Genomic DNA, 16,381 nt, shown 5'->3' with positions numbered 1-16,381 from the left:
TCCTGGTGCAGTAATTGCAATGCCTCCTCACAAAATCTGCTAAGTCAGGTATCAGATTCAGTCAAAGCAATTACACCCGAAGATGCAGTGCAAAAATCCAATATTCTTCAGTGACAAAGACTGTAAAAAATGCCTGTTCTCACCTTGTCTTTCATTCTTTGCTACTGTAGTACAGTTTTCATACTTCCAATGGCACACTTCTAAAGTAACTGCAGTCACCATATGTCCCTGCAACTGTTCATAAAGCTATACTGTAAACTGAATTATTAAAAAAAGAACCAAAAAGAACAGAGCTACAGGCCTGTACATACCCTAAAATTTTTTAGGCAACTTTTTTCAATATCCTTCTACAAGGCACCTCACTCACATGAGAACTATCAGCTTTACCACAGGAGAAACCTGCACTCACAGGCTGCAGACAGACAGCCTTTTGCAAGCAGTCTCAATCAGCAAATCTCATCCCCCAAGGGGTACTGCTTAAAGGAAAGCATGCTTAAAGAAAACAGTCTAAGTCCAAAAAATAAAAATCAAGGGCAGCACTAACACTACAGATGTATTTGGAGTCAGACCTGAGGAATTCCAGTACTTAATGTCCAAATTGCAACACCAATAAAAACCCAATCACCAAACCAGTGCATCCACCTGACATTACTAGGCACCTTTTTTTTTGTTTGATCTGGAAGACCCTTAAGTACCTGTAGTTTTCTTTTCCCCCCCTTGTACATTCTCAGAATTGAGAAACTTCTGCTTAAAGCCTACAGGAACTACAAGCCTTAGGCTAAGCTGTAACACATACAAGTCCCAACCCCAGCATTCCTAACAAACCAATGGTGTTGGGTCTATTAAGGAACCTTGTGAGAACACCAGAAAGAAAACAGATCCTATAACGTAAGTGAGCACTAACGCTTCAAGTTCAAAAGCTTGCCTGAAGCTTGAAGCCAAAGGCCATTTCTATCACTTTCCAATTTACCTCAAACATGATTTCCATATATGATTTCCAAAACAAGCCTAGCAGAAGTGTCTAAACCCACAGGCTACAGATTCACTCCCCTCCACAGTAGCACAACTTCAAGAGAAAGTTGGGAAAAAGTCCTGTCTGAACATCTATAGTTGAGATACCCTCTTCTGTAAGCGACAGATACTGAATTGAACACCTTCCCATGGAGGACAGAATTGAATCTAGGACTTCTATTTCCCAGCTCAGTAGCTCAACATTAGTTAAATCAATCCCAAAAGATGAGTGCCATCTGCTCCTGCACACTCCTTTCAGGAGAGCAGGGACCTCCCTCAGTTACTGGAAAGATGCCTTACCACACAAGGGATCCACATGCCTCACAGCAGCTTTCAGTAAGAAACTGCATTTCAGATCTGTCTCTACATAGATTATCACACAGTGGCTTTCACTAGATAACCCACCACTCAGTGTATATTTTTTTCCTGGAATGGGGACACCTAAATCTCATATCCTGCTCAGTAAACTAAAGATTTGGTAGGATATTGCATTCCACTTTGGAGACTAAGAACCTTGGTCCCCAGTACTTAGGTACCACAACAGTCAATCCCTTCAGTGAATCTAGGCCCTGGGTTATGGGTCACAATTTAAATATTTACAAGGTTTTGCGCTATCATTCTGTAGCAGACCCACTATTTTTGTGAAATATTTAAGCTCTGAAACAACTGGCTGCAGCAACCACTTCAGATTTTCATTACCCTGTTTCTTCAGAAGTCTGCTAAATGCTTATCTGTACCTGGGAAATACAGCATGCGAAACTGCCCTAACATTACAGCATCAAAGTCATGACCTCACTGATTCCTTGGAAAAATGAATGACAAAAAATACACTGACAACACATTTTCATTAGCAGCTGCATTCAGTCAGGACCGGCAGAGGTATCATACAGGGCACAAACCAGAAAGTACCTGTATTTGCCCATGCAATTTAAAAACATCTCAGGACTTACTTTCTGCATCTCAAAATCTCCTAGAAAGCTTTAACCCTCACACTCTTGATACTTCTATGGCAAATTTCATTCTCTGGGATAAAGGACACACTCCCTGAGTCTAGCTGACTAAAGTCACCGAATTAAGCCACTTCTGAATGCTCATGAAGTCCAGCACAGAGTTATATAAAACAGACCTAGATAAAATGAAGACTATAGGTGAAAACACAGAATATATAAAATATAGACATACTTACTGAGAGTAAACCCACGTACATAGACAGTCACTTATGGGACTGAGTTTACTAGTAACTATAAAGACTGACAAATACATATCTGACAAATAGACTGAAGATTCTTCAAATAAACTGTGATATAACAAATCTTAAGCATAAAAACATGGGAGAGAATGATCTGTAGGATCACCAGAGTTTCCTCATGACACCTCTCTGTAACCATCAAAGCATAAATAAACTTTGATTCTCCCAGTTAAATTAAATACAAACCACAAAGTATATTTGGTTACTATGGCTTTACAATTTCACATTCCCTTACTGGATGAAAGACATTAAGTTTCAAACTAACTGACACTGCTTGCATCCAATTCATTTTTTTATTTTTTTAATGCTGACAATGAAGGATTTTGGGGTCGGTGGCACAAACAAAACTTAAAAATATCCAACTCAACTTTTGGGATTTTCCACAAAGCTTCAGATGTACCAAGCAACCCATCTAGGATGGGAATACCTGACTAGATTAACATTAAGATAACAGTCATCTTTCAACCAACACCCCACAGTCTGAATTTTTTTTTAAGGAGCTTTTGTTATGACAAAGTCACCCAGTGGCAGTTCTGGTACCACAGAAACTGTCTTATCAGGCATGACAATACAAAGTTCTTGAACTGCGTATCAGGATTCTCGTGTCATTCAACTCTCAGGTTTGATTCCTCCAGGTGATGTTCTCTGTCTGATCCAAAAGAACTCAACCTGTAAAAATTTCCCATTCCCTAAATATGAATACTATTGCTCAGAAGTATGAGATGACATATTGAGGAAGTCAATGAAGGCAACTGTGGTTATCAGGATAATTTAATATTGGCTAATCTGCTAATGTTCCCACCTGATATGCCAGTTAGGAAACTGGGAGAAGACTGGCAGCAATGTATGTGTTCATGCCCTCCCTTAGTAAACCAGAACACTTAACATTTGCAGCTCTACAAAGGTGACTATGCAATCTAGAAACATTTCCACACCACACTACCCTGCCCCCCCAGTCATCTAAGAAAACCTCTAATTTCCACCTATGTGTTTTGAAACATCAGACATGGAAGACTGGCTGCTGAAATATTCAGAGACTGTAAAGAGATGCCTCTCTTGCATACCTGGCTCATATGACTTATTTATTGGTTTGAGACAAAGTAATTGCCAGATTTACAATTCTCCTCACCTCACCCGGTAGGCAGATTTTCTCACATTCACTTTTAGCATGAAGAGCAGATCACTAGCTGTTGAGATCTTCTGATTGTCTACATATTTCTCTGATTCCAAAGATCTTAAAATGTATGTGATCTTTACCGTTTTTAGGTGTTTGTGTTGCACTGCACCCTTGAAATAATTATTTCAGTCTTTCATGGGTTTGCCTTCTGTCACAGTCATCTACAATTTAAATTCTGATAGCTCTTAAATAGGCTTGTCTTATAAAGAATAGATGAGCTCAGCCTCTTCTGACCTTAAATTCCATGAAAACTATCACATACATTTTGACTAGTACTGGAAAGGCAACCTAACCATGCAGTGAGAACATAAACCTCAACTGGTAACAGTGAATAGCATCGAGTAATGAAGATCTGTACTCATAGCTCCAAGACAACTGCCTCAGATCCTTCGTAAGTCCAATTACAGAAATCAGTGCAGAGGGAACACTACTGAACCTAGGTCAGTACTGAAGGAGTCTAGGCTCCTCTCTCCTCCATTAAAGTTGGCAGAATTTCTTCAGAGACTTTCTGAACTGTACTGTACACTGCGAATCTCAGAATCTTTCTTTAGGCTCAAAGTGACCTTCCTAGCTTGACTTCGTTTCTAAATGCTCCTTTTTTTGGTGAGTACATCTATGGCAGGTCTCTTCTTCAGATAACTTTCTTTGTGCTGGTCTCCAAGACTGCTATTCCACTATGGCTGAAGCCTGGATGAAGCCCATTTGCCTACTCTCAGCATTCTCAATATTTCCTCATGTTCTACAAAGACTTTTGTCACTTTCTCCAGGAGACAGCCTGAATTGCACAACACATCACTACCTTTCTGAGAAAAAAAGGCATGTAAAGACCCACTTAAAATCAAGAAACAGATGGAAATACCTGTTGTATCCATCTTCCAGAAGAATTAGTTTAGTGCAGGACAGACCAAATTTGAAACCTGCATGTGGAAAAGCTCTACATAGAAAGGCTGACAGCATTCTGTCCAATGGGCCCAGGCAGCACACAACAACATTGTACGAGATCAGGTGACTCCTGAAGAGCTTTAGCCAGATTAAGAATTAGCAATGCAAAAATAAACCAAGTTCCACCTTGGTTCCCCAGGCAGGAGACAGAACACTCAAAAGCAGGGTCTCTGTCACCTTGTCTGTCTCTTACGCATGATTTCTGCCAATGTAAACTAGTACCTCAACATTATGTGGATGAAGCATATAGAAAGGTGACACTACGAAAAACAGAAAAAAACCACCTTTTTACGTTTTACAGATTTAATCTTTGCCCCACTAAACTGAATAGGAATCATCTGGAATTCACTGGATGCAGGATCTTGCCCTGCACACAAATGCATGCTTCAGGATGGCCTACATAATGTACTAAAAGCAAAATTTCAGGAAGGTTGATTTGGCATATCTGCATAAAGCACAATAATTACCATGTTGAAGTAAGACCGGACTTTGACCCCTCTTGCCAAATCCCAAACTATGACATTTCCATCATGTCCAGCAGAGAAGAGAACTCTTGGATCAAATGGATGAGGTTCAAGTACAAACACTTCATCTTCATGTCCCTGAAATTAAAAGATACAGCAAGATGAACAAGAGAATTGTCTTAAAATACTCATCTAGGAATTCAGTATAACACCACTAGTAAATGCAATATTAACCTAAGAAAGTGTCCAGCAAATAACTACTTTAAACAGACTTTTTTTTTTTTTCCCCACTGCTGTATTACACCGTTTTCTTTCCAGTTGCAATTTTAGCTTCCTAAGAAGTATGTCAAGTATATCACCTTCACAAGTATGTCCTAATACTTCTGGTAGGATTTTAAAAGATTAGAGTCCATAACATTTGGTATTTTTGGTCTTAATGCTCTGCATATTTCAAATTGTATAGCAGAGTAGCAGTTAGAAATTTAATGAAAACCCATAAAGAATCAAAGAGATACATAACTAGAAGCTAGAGAACAATATCTCCAAAATTAATACTGAATTTTAAAGCTTTCTATGAAATATTTCCATCACTGGCTGAGCATCTAGTTACTTATTTTCTCAGCTACAAAAAAAGTACCAGACATAGATAAAAATGTTTGATTTAGTCTAGCTAGAAGACTATTTTTTATACTCATTAAACAATTAAGTTTCAGAAGTGTCTTTGCTGAAACTGGGTAAATTTACCCATTAAAGGTATTTCAAAACATTTGTCAAATTAAATAAGGCTAAAAAGAAACAATTGTTTCATTCTCTCCTTCAAGATCACACATCAGGGAGAAAAAGTCCAAAATTAGTTTCAGACATCTTGAACAGCAATGTTATTTGCAACTTTAAAGCTTTATTTTCTAATAAGCAGCTGACAGACATCACTATTACCCCTTCAGTTATCCAGAAACATTTTCTAAGGCAGTTTTCATACAGAAAAAACAACCCCAAAACACCAGAAATACACAAACAAACAAACAACAAGAAAAACCACATAAGGAGTAATTTTGATAATGCACATGTAAATTTTGCATTCAGGATTAAAACATCAAGATGGAACACCTTACCATGAGAATATGAATGAGTTGGCCAGTGAAAGAATTCCAAACTTTCAGAGTCATGTTATTTACTGCAGTTATAACAGAGTTGTCATGGCGGTCCCATGCTACCATGGTTACTTTCAGCTTTGTGATTTTATCTTCAACTCCTTGTAAACTTTGCCTAAAACAAAAGAGCAAAAGGTTTCGAAGCAATCCTAGTTTGACAAAACATTTTTATGTCCCTAACATGTGAAATACTTCTCTATTTTTCTTTATTACAAAGAGAAGCATTACTTCTTCAAGAAACTGAAGAAACAAGATGTTTTCTGTTATGTAGCACATGCAACCACAAAACAACTGTAGCTTAAAGAATGACCAGAGTCCTCTTAATATCTTAAATAATATGTTGATCTGTTTTTCCGGAAAGTGCCCTGTGATACTTACGACCTAAGCCAATTCAATTTGATAGCTACAGTATTTGTTGTGACATTTGAAGAGTAAAAATTCAAACTACTCAACCAGTGAACAGTAATTTGTCCTGAAGAGTATTTGTAACAAGTAGTTACAAATGTGGAGAGAAGTATTCTGATGTCTTTAAATGAGTTAAATTCTCAGCCTTTATTTAGGGACTATACCACCACTCTTACATCACTTTACTATCAATAATAGTGGTGCTTTACCTTGCATGTACTTTATTTTTATCCCTATGAAACCCCAACAATAGCCATCTGTAATACAATCTATCAGAATACTCCAAAATTCTATTTTTCTCACTGTGGTTTCAAGATGATTCAACACTGAATTCTCTAGCACATTAATTTCTGGGAAAACATCAACCAAACACAACAACAGCATGTTACCACCAAGTAGGCAGACAAAATACAGAACCTTCCATATAGTAAGCACTCCATTACACAACAGTATATATCAAACAACTCAATAACAGAAAATGTAGTTATAGCCAGATTCTCTTCTAGAATCATTGCAGAACCCAGGAGGCTTTACAAGCTGAATTCACTCTTCCCTTTCAGTGCAGTAATTTCATTTTCTTTGACAAAATTGTGCTTGTGCAGAAAACATCAAATTTGGAACTGCACTTAGCCTCTAGTGGAAACGACAAAACAGCATTCAGTTAAAGGTGCTTTACTGAAATAAGCAGTTCAGTTCCTCAAAGAAATTCACAGCATTTGTGATCACGATGAAGAATTCATTCCTATTTTTTACCAGGATTAGGTAAAACTAACAATTCTTACAGGCTGCACTTTAAGAAAGAGCAACTCAGTCTGTTCTCAGAGTACCAGTGTTTCATATGCTCCTGTCCAACAGTTTTATACCCTTGTTTTGTTGCATCTGCCCATAACTGACAAGATACACTAAGCTGTAATTTCATTAGATGTTTAGATCAGATTTAGCCTTTGCTTCCATCCCTCTCTTGGCCTTTCAGACATCCTTCCACAGGATTACACCTGAAGTAATTTTTTTTTTTTTCCTTATTAAATATCATCCTTCAAATCACACAGAATTATTAGTAAGGGGAAAAAGGTTTACCCCTTACATCTTTCTAATGTATGTCAGTTGGAAAAATCTCCTCCATGCCAAAGTAAAACGGTGCAAGCCACAAGCCCTACTAAGTTATTCTCCATCTTCAAGGCCTCTTTTGTTGCTTGTTCCAGTGTACAGAAGTTTCCCATACCTACAAAGTCTTGTAAATTCTCAGTCTGTTTTAACAAATGAAAAGCTGTTACAGAGCCAGTGATTTATCTGTTCTGCCACATGGCATGAAAGAACCCAATACGGCTCTTCCAGGCATACAGATTCCACAGTATCTTTAAGTATTACTAAAATGCAAGCAGTCTCAAGAACAGATCCGACCTGGTTTTCTCACTTCAGGAATAAATACCTATGTAAAAAGCCATATAAATTTGACCTTTAATGTGTTTTGAGTATCTTTTATTCTTTTAATCTAACTAAAATACTAGTGGAGCTATTATGAGGACAAGCTACTTTCACAGCTGAATATATAGTCAAATATTTGTTTTCATTGGACTTCAAGAGCTAGACAAGCATACTGCCCATTTAAACAGTAATACTGTGAGAAGGCGTTTCCCCCTTCTTCCTCCCTCCCCCAATAAGTCAGCAAATGATATCAATGGCCTTTAAGTATCTACCTGATAGCAGAACATTTTACATCACTTACCCTGCTGGGCGAGTGGCCATATCTAATAAAATGCTTTTCCATTCCTTTCGCTTAAATTGCCAGATTCGCGCTGTTCCATCACGGCTTCCACTCACAAATCTAACAAAAGAAGAAAAAAGTTACGTGGACAACAAAGGCAGATCTGTACAGAAAAGACACTTGAAAACTGAAGTCCCAAAATTTAGAACTTGAGAAGGGAAGCTATAAGTTAAGTCCAAACAGCGTCAGAATACTGTACTACTGGTGCTAAGTGAAAACCACCTCCCACAGCAGTGAAAAAATTGAAGACCTGTAAAAGTGAAATCCTGAGGCCCCGTATTATTAAAATAAAACAGCAAGAATCAAGTAGATACAGATTATTTAATTGGATGAACCTTAAAGCAAAAAACAGGTATTTTTTAAACAGCTACTTCCAGCTGAAACTGATATTTACAAATGTCCACCGGGTCAAAAAACTAGCTCTGAATGAACAAATTGCTTACCTGCTACTACTATTAGAAAACTGAATGCTGTCAACTTTGTCCTATATAAAAAAAAGAGTAGGAAAAGAAAAAAAAGTCAACTATGAATACAAAATATCCGAATTTATCCAAAGTATTATTTTAATCAAATACATATGTAATTTTTTAAAAGTATTTACAGTATGAAACTCCAACTCTGATATCTTCTCTGGCTGACCTGATCCAAAGAAATAAACCCTAATGATGTGATCTGTACTTCCAGTGGCCAGAAACATTCCACCTGAGAAAAACAAACAAATAAGACTTAAGCAAAAAGGGCCATCTAATGTTATTAGAGTACTTTCATACAGCTGTAACATCAAATACTTAAATGTATTATTCCCTTTATAGCTGTATCTCATTTCACCTATGTAACTAATCTTTAAATAAAAACAAGATTTAGAAACTCTAAAGTTTAACTGGAGTTAAATGACCTCACATATGCTCTCAGATAAATACAAATCTGCAGATGTACATGAAAGATCAGCTAACAACAGTAATCTGTTTGCAACTAAACCTCAGAAGCCTCAATCTTAACAAAAACTGAATAAAATTTGAGGATTAGCAAACCCTGAAAATAGGATAGTCATTCTGATACTTCATCCAATTATTTAGGTTGTATTCTTCAATTGCCAACTCTGAAATCAATGAAATTCAGACCATAAGACCCTCTTTGTCCCAATCCCCATAAATTCCACCTCGGATAAGGCCGAATCTCAGGATCACTGACAAAAAGGTATACGTCATGTTTTAAAAGACTGGCAGTCACAAGAGACTTACTTTCAACATTACATATTTAACTGTTTTCAAGAATTTCCATATTACCAAGCATTAATGCATAGATTCTGAATTTCTGTTTTAAGTTTTTGGGTTTTTAATAGCTACTTTAACTTGACTGCATCTTATGAACAAGAAATATGCTGCAGTAAATGTATTATACTTTTATCATTATACTTTCCAAATGACTTCTTATACCTATATACGGGAGAAAAAGAAAAAAACAGAAGTCTTTTACCAGCACTAAAAGAGGAACAGATCATTTGGACTCCGGGACGAGGGCGTTCTGTAAACTTTGTTGGCCTTGGACTAGAAATAAAGAAATAAGTTAAACAATTTCCTAATAGGGCTTCAAAAAATAAGTCAGTATCTTAGAAATAAAGCACAGAAGGATAAAATTAAATATGAAGGAACAGATGGCTGCCCATCTATAAACAATTTTGTGTGACTATGCTTCATGATCTGATCTTTAGGAAACTAAGACATCCAGATGGACTAAGTAATCCATGTAACAAGGAGAGTTGTCTCACAACTTAAATACCATTCCCCTCTCCCCTCCTGCCATACAAAACACTCTCCCGAAGTCATCGGCAAAGCAGAACGGAAGGCACTAGAGCCAGTTGCCCACGATGTTCAGTTTTAAACCACTAGGTGCACTGGAACTCAGGTTTTCCTCCTGCAGCACATGACTGCTTTCACAAGAGACAAGCAGGGCTTGCCACTCTTTATAGAGGACTGCAAGAGAAATTTAAATAAACAAACAAATAAATATTTAAATAAATAAGATACATTATTAGAATACACCAGTTTATTCAGAGGACATGTATTCTTTGTGGGCTAGCTCCAAATACTGCCCAAAGAATGGCAGGACAATGGTTAGAAGTTTGTAAGGATTTCTACTTTATGGCCTATGTTTTCTTTTAGACACTTCAGAACCTGATGTGCAAGCAGAACTAAAGCTTCAATAGATTTAGCACTTTAAGAGTATATAAAACCAAAACAAATCAGATCTGGCTCTTCAATCATTACTTCAATTCTGCTCATGCACTGCAGCAACCTCAGAACAGTAGGTGGTCTTGCATAGTTTACCATCTGCAATTTTCACTCAAAGAACAAACTTACTAGGGAACAGCAGCATTACACCCACAACTGTCATCACTAAAGATTTGTTTCAACATAAAAAAGAATGCATATTCATAACTTATCCAAAATTTTATCTTTCAAAAGCAAAATGGTCTATATAATGTATTTCAGCTGAAGGCAGATGTATAAGAGACCTTTCTTCACTAATCATCTATTGTTATCTCAAAGAAAAGTAGTAAGCATTAAACTTCAGTGGTGCCTATGTATAAAACAAAGTAATAAACACCATGAACATCAGTTAAGAAATCATTCTCCAAACTGTCTATTCAGTATAGGCTGTTTTCTGTGAACTTTCCTCCAGGAGTTTTAATTCCCTGCAGACTTATGACAAGGAAACTTCACAACAAGATACATGAAACAAGACAAAAAACTTTTCTACAGCAGTGGAAACCCTTCTTAACTGAGATACTAACAAAAGAACTATCAGATGATTCAATATGCAGCTTACTTAATTTGGAGCAAGTGTAAATAGATAAATAGGCTGCTGTTTTCTTCCACTGTGGTTTGTGAACTCTGCCTTTGGAGTTAGGACAGCTGTAAAATAGAGCAAGTATGCACTTACGTTCTAGTTTGAATAACCGAGTTAAATTCTCCAACCTATGTCTCTCTAATGTGTGCTACTGTAGGCATTAGGAAACAAAAGATTATGTCATTCTTTTATGATAGAGCAGACTGTGGTCTTTGCAACATAAGCCAGGCAATAAGTATTCTAGGGAAGCAAGGTAGGGGGATAAAAGCATAATTTTTTGCAACATGCAGAAACCAAACTAATTGTCTTGCTTTAAAGCATTCTCAATCCAACTATTAAGTGGCTGGAAGGCACTAGGGTACCTTCACAAACACTTGATAAACAGGTCCAGAAAAGCCCTGGTCAGACATTTTCCTCTTGGAGAGTAAAAGCTCAACACAAATCCAGAAATGAGACGCTGCAGTCCAAAAATAACCTGCACTTAGAGCAGCAGACAAAGAAGCCATTTCGTCTATAGGCCTCAAGTAAGGGACACTTCAGCCATATAAATGCCTCAAAATTAGGAATGGTTACCTAATTCAGCTCTACAGACTAACCTCAACCTGGACGTGTAGTGGCTCAAGCAAGACTTCCCAGGAAACACCTGTGTGATATAACCTCTCCAAAAGAAGTATTTGCTCACAAGCTAACAACCAAGGTTCAACATGTCAGAATTCTGATGCATGACCAGCCCCTTTAACATCAAATGCCTTCTGATTAAGAAAAGCAGATGGGAAGTATAACATCACACTGATGACAACTAAGAAATCAACATCTTGTCCAAAACAGGAACATCAAAATCATCAGCACATGTTTTTCCTATCCTTTTTTTTTTCATCTTTTTAAAATTATGGGGGAAAAAACCCAGTACAGTAAGCTCCTCTACCCAAATTTGTGAGACTGTTTTGCTGCCTTGCTCCTACGGTCTGCCAATAACAGACTAATAATGGAAACATGATCCAAACAGGTGGCAGAAGACTAACAAGAAAACTCACCGTCTTTCTCAGAGAAGACACATCTGCAAATATTTAGCAGTGCAATTCATTTAACTTTGATGCACTGATCAGTTGTAATAATTCTCCCTTAAACTTGAGGCAGATTATTCTTCATTTTCTGTCCCCTTACTGTCAACTGACTGAATCCAGCTCTTGTGTTTCCTATCACCATCCAAAATAACAACAGGAGACTAAATACAGGAAAAATCTTGGTTGCCTAAATTTTTAATTGTTTTCCCATCCTGTTTGGACCACATTCCCTGACGTCCTTACCTGCAGTAACAACTAACCTTACCATTCCTCTATATGGCAACCAGAATCTACCTGGAATGTTACTGCTTTCAGACATACATGGTAACTGTCTGGTCAGAAATCTCTTCACTGAAAGAAGCACAGAGGAAGACCTATAGTACTGAAAAACATGCATCCACACTAGTCACAGAAGCACGTGAACAAGGCTGATCCTTCTCCTTTGAACAACATGAGAATTCTGTGGTTAGCCATGCTAATAGCTGCGATTCATCCTACAGCACCAAATCTACTGTAATGTGTCCTTCTGCAATTTAACAAAACAGAGGTCTGTCACCAAGGATCTCCTGTCTGGGCCATATGTGTGACCTAGATACTGAACACGCCTCAATTAACGACATTATCATAAAATTGGGAAACCAACATAGGAAGTCTCTAATTTCAGAGATACTATTAATACTGCAGGAGAGCTGCCGGCAAAGCCGAATACAAGGATTTTTGAGATCTAAGAATAAAGCAAAACAAACATTTGCAGAGATTAAAAAAAACCCAACAAAACAATCAACTAAAATAAAACCAAACAGAAAACAGAACTGGCAGAACTGAGATAGGGCACTAGACACTAGGAGGCTTAAAAGATGTCTAAGTCCATTTTAATGGCAAATACTACAGTTTTCAAGGTAGTGAGTTTTCCAGTTTTTCATGATCTGTTGAGATAAAATAATTGCTCCATCATATTTTGATCTTTTAAGTGGGGAATAAAGAACAAGATTTTGCGTTTCCTCATCTCCTGACGAAGCTGACAGGGAAAGAGTCCCTTCAGAGGGAGTTCTTCCCAGGAGGGACTAAGTCCAATTTTCATTTAAAGACAGGGAGCTGATCCAGTAGACTTAACCATCGAGCTGGTTTCCACTGAAACAGTTTTCAGTGTAGTTAAGAACAAAACAGGTTATTTTTAATTCAAGAGCACTCGGAAGACAGTAGCGTATGCAAATGCTGCCTCTCCCATATTTAATGGAAAAAGTTCAGCAAAGTACTGCTGGCATTGCCAATCATCTTGAAACTACAATCAACCACGTGATCATCATGAGGCTGCGCAACAGCTCCTAATCTTAATTTACTGCCAGATGATTCAAGCAGTACCGAGTATAAAAAGCAGGGGGTGGAGTATAGGTAGATACAGATTTTTTTCTTTTAAGCAGATGAAATTTCAAGACTTCGCCACCAGTCCCCATTTAAAGTACTGGATGATTCAGTAGCACTTTCATCACTGATAATAAATGTATTCCTGATGGACAGGCTGCAGTGATGCTCAGGAAGAACACAAAACCAAGTTCTGACTTAGGCATGTGATAGCACACTTCTTCACCTGTACGACCCAGATCTTTTGGTCTTGCCTGAAAGCTCCCATTTCCTAAGCTTCCTTGGGTGGGAGTGGTACTGCAACCATGATACATGGCTGCAGGCTCAGAGTCTGAATAACTGTTGGAAGAGATCTTATTTTCTCTGCCAGCTTTTGTCTGTTTTAGAGATACAGTAAAAAAACCAAACTTGTTTCTGTTAAGTATTGATAAAAGGAAGAACGAACTTCCCACCCCACCAGTTATTTTCTCCTCCAGATAGCCTACATGTCATATTCTTTAAAAAAATTACCTCACAATAGGCCGTTTGAAAAAATAACTGGAATTTCTATTTTTCTTGATACTCTTTTATTGCTAGCACTCATTTCCCCCCATTATTGAATGGATTGCATGTTGCTGCAGTTCTGGAAGCAGATCCAAAGCTAAAGGTGTAAGAAAGTGCAATCACTTCATTGAAGACTGTTATGACACTGACCATCCACTGCAGCTTACTTGTGGAAAATTACACTGGACTCTTAGTTTCCAGGTATCACTTATTTTGGTTTACTGGAATATGCATGGCAACCACAGCTAGAAAAGTTTATAGCTTAGCTGTAAGTAAAGCTGTAAGTGAAACTTCCCATAACTAACAAATTCCCCTGAACTAGTATACTGTTCAGTTCAGGAAGAGCTACATCAAGACTTTACTGTGTGTCCAACTATTCTGATATTGTATGTGACATACAGCTTTTTCCAGTCCAAAAAGACATATCTGTTTCTTATTTAGACTTTACCATATTTTTATCAAGTCTTAATTGTATAATCATAGATTCTTTTAGTCTTATGTTGGAACAAAAAGTGTCAGTTACTTCAAATACTTAATAGGTTTATCAAGTCCAAACAAAGATTCAAGACCAGCATCCTGCCTCTAAAGTAGTCAAAACTGAAAGTGTAAGAGCAGAAAAAGCTCCTCCTTACAATTTGGAATTGGCTACCCTCACTTGATATCCTCCAGTACACTAAGGGCCAAAAAGCAGTTACTCATCATAGGCCCTCCTCAAGACACCCATGACTGTTCATGTCTCATCTTCATGCATTCATCTTTTTTCCACAATGAAGAAAACAGAGCTGAAAGGGTTCCTCTGTCTTCTCAAATGCAATGTATAAAATATTTCCAGAACAGAAGGTACGGATGACAGAATTCCAGTCTCAAAACTTTATCTGCATTCTGTAGTTAATCACTGCCATGACTTGGTTTTCCAGACCACTTCCTTGAACTGCACTTCCTTCCTTCAGCTGCACGAGACAGATGAACTAATCTCTATGCCACTGCCTGATCACATCTGCTGTGACTACTCAGAAGTGAAAGCATTACTCAAAAATCCTTTATTCCTTTAATATTTTCTGAGTGCATCTGACTGTAAATTTTTGTTCTCCATTTTATTCTCTGTATCATCATGGAAAGGAATGAGTTGAGAATCCCCTACCATAACTCACGTCAGCTTTCTCACTCCGTAAGTTTTACCTCAAGATAAACCCCATGCGACCCCATGATGCATCCAAACATTCATGATTTCTAAACATTCACCTCCCAGCTCATATACCATAACCCACTTAACTCTCATGGACTCCGCTATTCTCCAATGACAGCATTTGTTTCAAAATTCAATTCCATAGACTCAAACTTTACTTAGGAAAAGGACAAAAAAGAAAGAAAGAGAAACATGGGCTCGAAGGTTTACAAATCAGGCAGATTAAGATTTCATCTTGTCAACAAGAGCTCAGACTTAAGAGACATTAAGAAAAATAATGTGGTGGCAACTCCTCTCCTTCACACATTAAAAATAAGCATGTAAGCCATCTCCTCCTCTCAGTAAGAAAGAGTCTTAATTTGATTACAGCATGCACCAGTCAACAGAGGATTAACAGCCTGAGAAGCAGCTTCATCTACAGTATCAAGAGAGCCAAGATGCCCAGAGAATGTCAAAATAGTTCAGGGTCAGACAACTAGAGAAGTATCTGGGCAAACATACCTACAAGCCCTACATAAACCTGATGCACTTCAGGAGAGTAATTCTAACAGCAATTATCAAAACTACAAGAAAATGGAACCTACCTGCCAGGAGAATACATCCCTAAGAACATATCCCATCCCCAAAGCTAAATCACTAATGATTACCAAAACAACTATTTCCAATATTAAGCTACAGGTGTTTTGTGATAAAGGAAAAGAAGGAGCAAAAAGAATCTGAAAGCCAATTAACAAGTTAATTTTAAAAAACTGTCTCTATTTGAGGGTCCTGACAACATCAAAATGTTTCATACTTTGAAAGCAGAAACTTCAGGCTCAACTTCAGCCACCAAAACACAGCTACCCAAGAATTCTGCCTCCTGCCATGCTACTGTAAAGAGCAACTAAGAAAAGGTAATACAGATAAGGAAAGAACAAACATCAAAAATACCCCATCCTACTAGGACATTACAGCCTCCTAAAAATCCCTGGATTTTCAAGTCTAAATTGCAATCATTTTACCAACATAATTTTAATTTCATTTGGGATTGAGGTCAGAACAGAACCAAAAAGTGCCAACTTTGACATCACAAAAAACAAACACGATACCTCATTAGACTTTTTTACAAAAGTGACAGAGATACAGCAAAAGAGTAAAAAAAGTTGCATGCTTCACTCCACAAAATGTTATATGATCAACTTAGTCCTTAAAAGACAAGCAAGCAATAGCTAC

General features: G+C 37.5%; 1 protein-coding gene across 3 annotated transcripts in view; it reads right to left on the bottom strand.

Moving 5' to 3' along the window:
* The window catches only part of PHIP (pleckstrin homology domain interacting protein), a 110,314-nt gene that overhangs the window by 61,634 nt on the left and 32,299 nt on the right, over positions 1-16,381 (bottom strand). For all 3 annotated transcript variants that reach the window (XM_061460431.1, XM_061460429.1, XM_061460430.1), the window contains exons 10-15: positions 9,641-9,711; positions 8,766-8,866; positions 8,608-8,648; positions 8,126-8,224; positions 5,956-6,109; positions 4,847-4,981 (exon numbers count right to left, since the gene is read on the bottom strand). In XM_061460431.1, the coding sequence (XP_061316415.1) occupies positions 4,847-4,981; positions 5,956-6,109; positions 8,126-8,224; positions 8,608-8,648; positions 8,766-8,866; positions 9,641-9,711 (601 nt within the window). The remainder of the gene's footprint in view (positions 1-4,846; positions 4,982-5,955; positions 6,110-8,125; positions 8,225-8,607; positions 8,649-8,765; positions 8,867-9,640; positions 9,712-16,381) is intronic.

This window comes from Pezoporus flaviventris, unplaced genomic scaffold, assembly GCF_033815535.1.
Source record: "Pezoporus flaviventris isolate CSIRO_AGI_PZ_B2104156 unplaced genomic scaffold, CSIRO_AGI_Pfla_v1 ptg000031l, whole genome shotgun sequence".
Taxonomy (NCBI): Eukaryota; Metazoa; Chordata; class Aves; order Psittaciformes; family Psittacidae; genus Pezoporus; species Pezoporus flaviventris.
Note: the sequence above shows the minus strand (reverse complement) of the source record. Positions and strands in the feature narration are given on the sequence as shown.